The 4,033-nt window shown below is 32.0% G+C and overlaps 1 protein-coding gene across 1 annotated transcript; it reads right to left on the bottom strand.

The window, feature by feature from the left end:
- LOC109354940 lies at positions 1,772–3,671 on the bottom strand. The gene is made up of 3 exons (XM_019597776.1): positions 3,530–3,671; positions 2,824–3,022; positions 1,772–2,525 (listed from the first exon to the last, which is right to left on the bottom strand). Exons 2-3 carry the CDS (start codon positions 2,983–2,985, stop codon positions 2,208–2,210), a joined length of 480 nt encoding a protein of 159 aa, XP_019453321.1. The 5' UTR covers positions 2,986–3,022; positions 3,530–3,671; the 3' UTR covers positions 1,772–2,207.

The following is a 4,033-nucleotide window of genomic DNA, read 5'->3' on the forward strand; positions in this document are numbered from 1 at the left end:
ATAATCCTACATTTGAAAGAATGTTTTCCCATGTAAAAAATGCTTTGTGCTTGCAGTGATGACATTACGGTCAAAAACCGAAAACCTAGAGCTTACAGTATCCACATAAATGATACCACTTACCACTTAGGTAAATGAGTTATACTTAATTTTGTATAATTGTTCACATTCTTTTTAAATAATTTAAACAACTCTGCTAATGTACTGTTTCATCAAAGAATTTGGGCGCTTGATATTCCATCAGTTTATCTGTGTATGGTCCCTCTTTATATTTTATTTTTCTTATAAGGCCAAATTAATAGTCCCAAGCTATGAACCCATAACAAATAATGCTGCCATTAAGCATTAGGCATTTGTGTGATTTAAATGCTGACGCTAGGGGAAACGAGCACTTCAAATTCATGGAAAATATATGTTTTGAGCAGAATAATCTCCATGGATATACTCTACTAAAAAATGCAATATAATGTGAACAGAATAGAAATGATGTAACCATGTAAGTCAATATGCTTTATATATTGAATTAATGAAATGAAATACATATTTTAATGAGCACAAAATCTTACATCATTGGTGTAAATATTTAAATAGTCAATACATCATCAATCGTTCATTTATATTACATATTTAAAAGTATATGATTATTAATTAGAATTATATGAATGATATAATAACGTATAAAAGTTAATAAATGAAGTTTTATAAGACAAATGATGTAACAATCGTTCATTTTTCTCATGAAGTTTCACTTTTTTGAACTCAAATTAAAAGATAGGGTATACTGTGAGTGAAAGTCACGTTCTCATTGGACTCCTCCTACTCCTGAAGCCTATGTTAGGTTTTTTTTCAGTTTTTCAGTGCCCACTATGCAGTCCAACCTCGGACAAGGTTTTCATTGTAAGGTATGATAATAACAGGCTCCAAGTTATTAGGTTTATAACTTGATTAGAAAAGGAAAAAGATAGTTAGTTATTTAGATTTAATTAAACAATTTTTAATATATATTTCTAGAGTATTCTTAGACATTGAAATCTTGCTGCCTGTATGATTATCTATAATATTAGAGTTTACCATCCACTGTATAGTTGTATATAATATTCATCAACCATCCACTATATAGTTGTATATAATATTCATCAAAATGAAATGAAAAGAAATTAATCTTTTAATATGGTTTTATACTCAATTCTTAGGAGTAGAATATCATATAGCTTCATTGCTTCAGGCATTTTGTTTCTTCTCATAGCCCCAAGTCAACCATGATTTAGACGATAGCTACATCGATTGACTAGTTTGGATAGCCACCGCGTCTCACGATAAAGTAGGTTTCAAGTCTTTAACACACCACAAAACAAAGAGTAACATATCACTTAATTTGTTTATTTCTTCTCCGGAAAGGAACATTTATGGTAGAAGAAATGAAGAATACAAGTGGATACTCCTTCGCTTTCTTTTAGAAAAGGATTAGGTCCAACACTCCAACATATTCCACCTTATATGCGAACCACACAAAAAACCAAAAAATAATAAAAGAAATCCTCAAACGCGTGGACAGAACCATCACAGCCACAAAGGTAGTATGGGTCAGCAAGAAACTTTGTTCAGTCATTTTGCAAGGAACAATTTAAAAGCGGTGGACTCTCCCATTCAAATTCCATGAGGTGGCTAAAGTTTGGCGTGAAAACCAAGCAAAATACAAACAACAGCCTTAATAGGCACAAAACAATAGACACAAGAAAACGGAGACAGTAAATTGAGCTTCTACACATGCTGTACATACTGAAATTGCAAATGGCCCATTAAGTAAAATATTCTAAAACAAACCATTCTTTGTACATAATTGCCTTCTATGGTTAAGATCAAAATGAAATAATCCCATTTCTAAAGAATGGAAGTACTTACACATAAAAAGAGAATGAAATTAGACACCAGAGTGCATAGGCCAAAACTATCACCCAAGCTTAACTCTCCATTGTAAACTTGACCTTTATTGGTGCAGAAAGTAGACCATGTTCCTACACAAGACAATACTATATTGACATTTACAAACACTTGCTGATTTTATCTGACTTCTATTTACAAAACAGGCACAAGATAAACTTTTTTATCTTCTCTACCAATCCAAAACTACTCTTCACTAGCTATCCAATATCAAAGCTTTATGTATGGTTATAACTGAATACTAATTCTCTCATGATAGATGTGTTCTAAGCCAGAGCAGGGATGCTGCAATTTCGCCTATCCCTGTCCAGGCAATCGAACCCTTCGACCCTCACAGCCGGATTGTTACCAAAATTAGCTCGAACACAACCTCCCTTCCTCGCCGAGGATGATGATGGAGACGGTGGCAGGCCAGAGGGGGCTGGAACCACCATCCAGGACGTAGGAGAGAGTGGGGAAAACTTGTCGTCCCCAAATCGAGCATCCTGAACTATTGGGTTAGCTACTCTGCTCGGCGGTGACCCACTAAAAAATGGGGGCGGCGACTCTACCAGTGGCCAAAATTGTTCCATCTCACAATCACCCTGCAAACCATAACACAAAAACTTTAGCACATCACAATCCATAATTTAAAAGGTTTGAAAAGTTTTGGAAACAAGATAAACTGTTTCTACAGAATGTGGAAAAAAGACTGAAATTTCGAAGCTGAATTGATGTGTTATCTATTACAAATCTTAATGTCCAAATATTAAGCTTAAAAAAGGTGTGTATTTTTCCCAAACAAATCTGAACCAAACACTACTAAAATTAACTGATAATATGATTATAATTAAATAATTTTCGAATATATAAATAAATGAAAATTAAAAAGGGAAATTCTACCTTGGTGAGGATCATGTCCAAAGGATTATAACCAGATGAACAAGAACTATGGTCGTTGAAAAGAGCCAGACGGCGTGGCTTAGGGCAAATCAGAGAATCTCTCATATCTTCACGGGATGAAACAACGACGTTTTGATGCTGCTGGATACCAAACTGCTGCATCTTATTTCCTTCGATTTCTATATTAACAATCTAAAACCTGCTCACCAACACAGATATATGGTAAACACACAAAATTGATTTAGAAGGAAATTAATTTAGTTCAAATGAAAGGGATAAAAAAATCTGCATAGGAAACTTTTCATTACTATTATTTAATTTTTGCGAGATCTCGGGTCAAATTCAAACCTAATCATTAATTAATTTGAGTTTACGAGTTGTCAACAACACAACTCTCATGAAAACTATAAACCGACCTACAAATTTTCTAAACAACGATGCACGGTTTTATTATTTTATTTGGACCATAACAAATAAAAATTTGAGAAAAAAAAAACGGATTGTTCTGTCTAATGAGATTTGAGACAGAAAATTGAACTTTGGATAAGGTAGATCTGAAAATTTGTGTTGAATATGGTAAAAACGGATTGCAAATCGAAAAAAGAAAAAAATTGTTAGAATTTGTTGAGGAAGCATGGATCTAAAAGAAGAAAAAGAGAAATGAGATCGGAAATGGAAATAGAAATTGAGAAGGAAGTAAGAGTACCTGTGACGTTGTTTTGAATAACTGTACAAAGCTGTTGAAGAAAGAAAAAGCTGTATGTTTATTCACAGATGAATTGAAACATCAAAGTGAAGCGAGAAACGCAAAAGTGAAAGCGTTGCAAAGAGAACGCAGGATGTAAGTTCCTAGCAACACTTCCTTTATATATTATATATGCCTTTATATATTTAATTATTTTTTATTACTTTTATTTTGATTGTATTTTAATATAAAAATATATATACATGCAATACATATGTATTTATTATAATTTATATTGAATGAGTCAAAAGTCATTTAATATAAATATTAGATATCTATATTATATATTTATAATTTATAATATATATAAAGTCAAAACTTCAAATAACTTCTATCTTTAATTTTCATTTCTTATATTGCCCTTAACGTTATTTAATTTTTACAAAAAAAACTATATAATCTTAAGTAACTACCACTAACATATTAATTAGCAATATATCTCACCTTAAATTAAACATTATCATA

Source organism: Lupinus angustifolius, chromosome LG08 (assembly GCF_001865875.1).
Source record: "Lupinus angustifolius cultivar Tanjil chromosome LG08, LupAngTanjil_v1.0, whole genome shotgun sequence".
Classification (NCBI taxonomy): domain Eukaryota; kingdom Viridiplantae; phylum Streptophyta; class Magnoliopsida; order Fabales; family Fabaceae; genus Lupinus; species Lupinus angustifolius.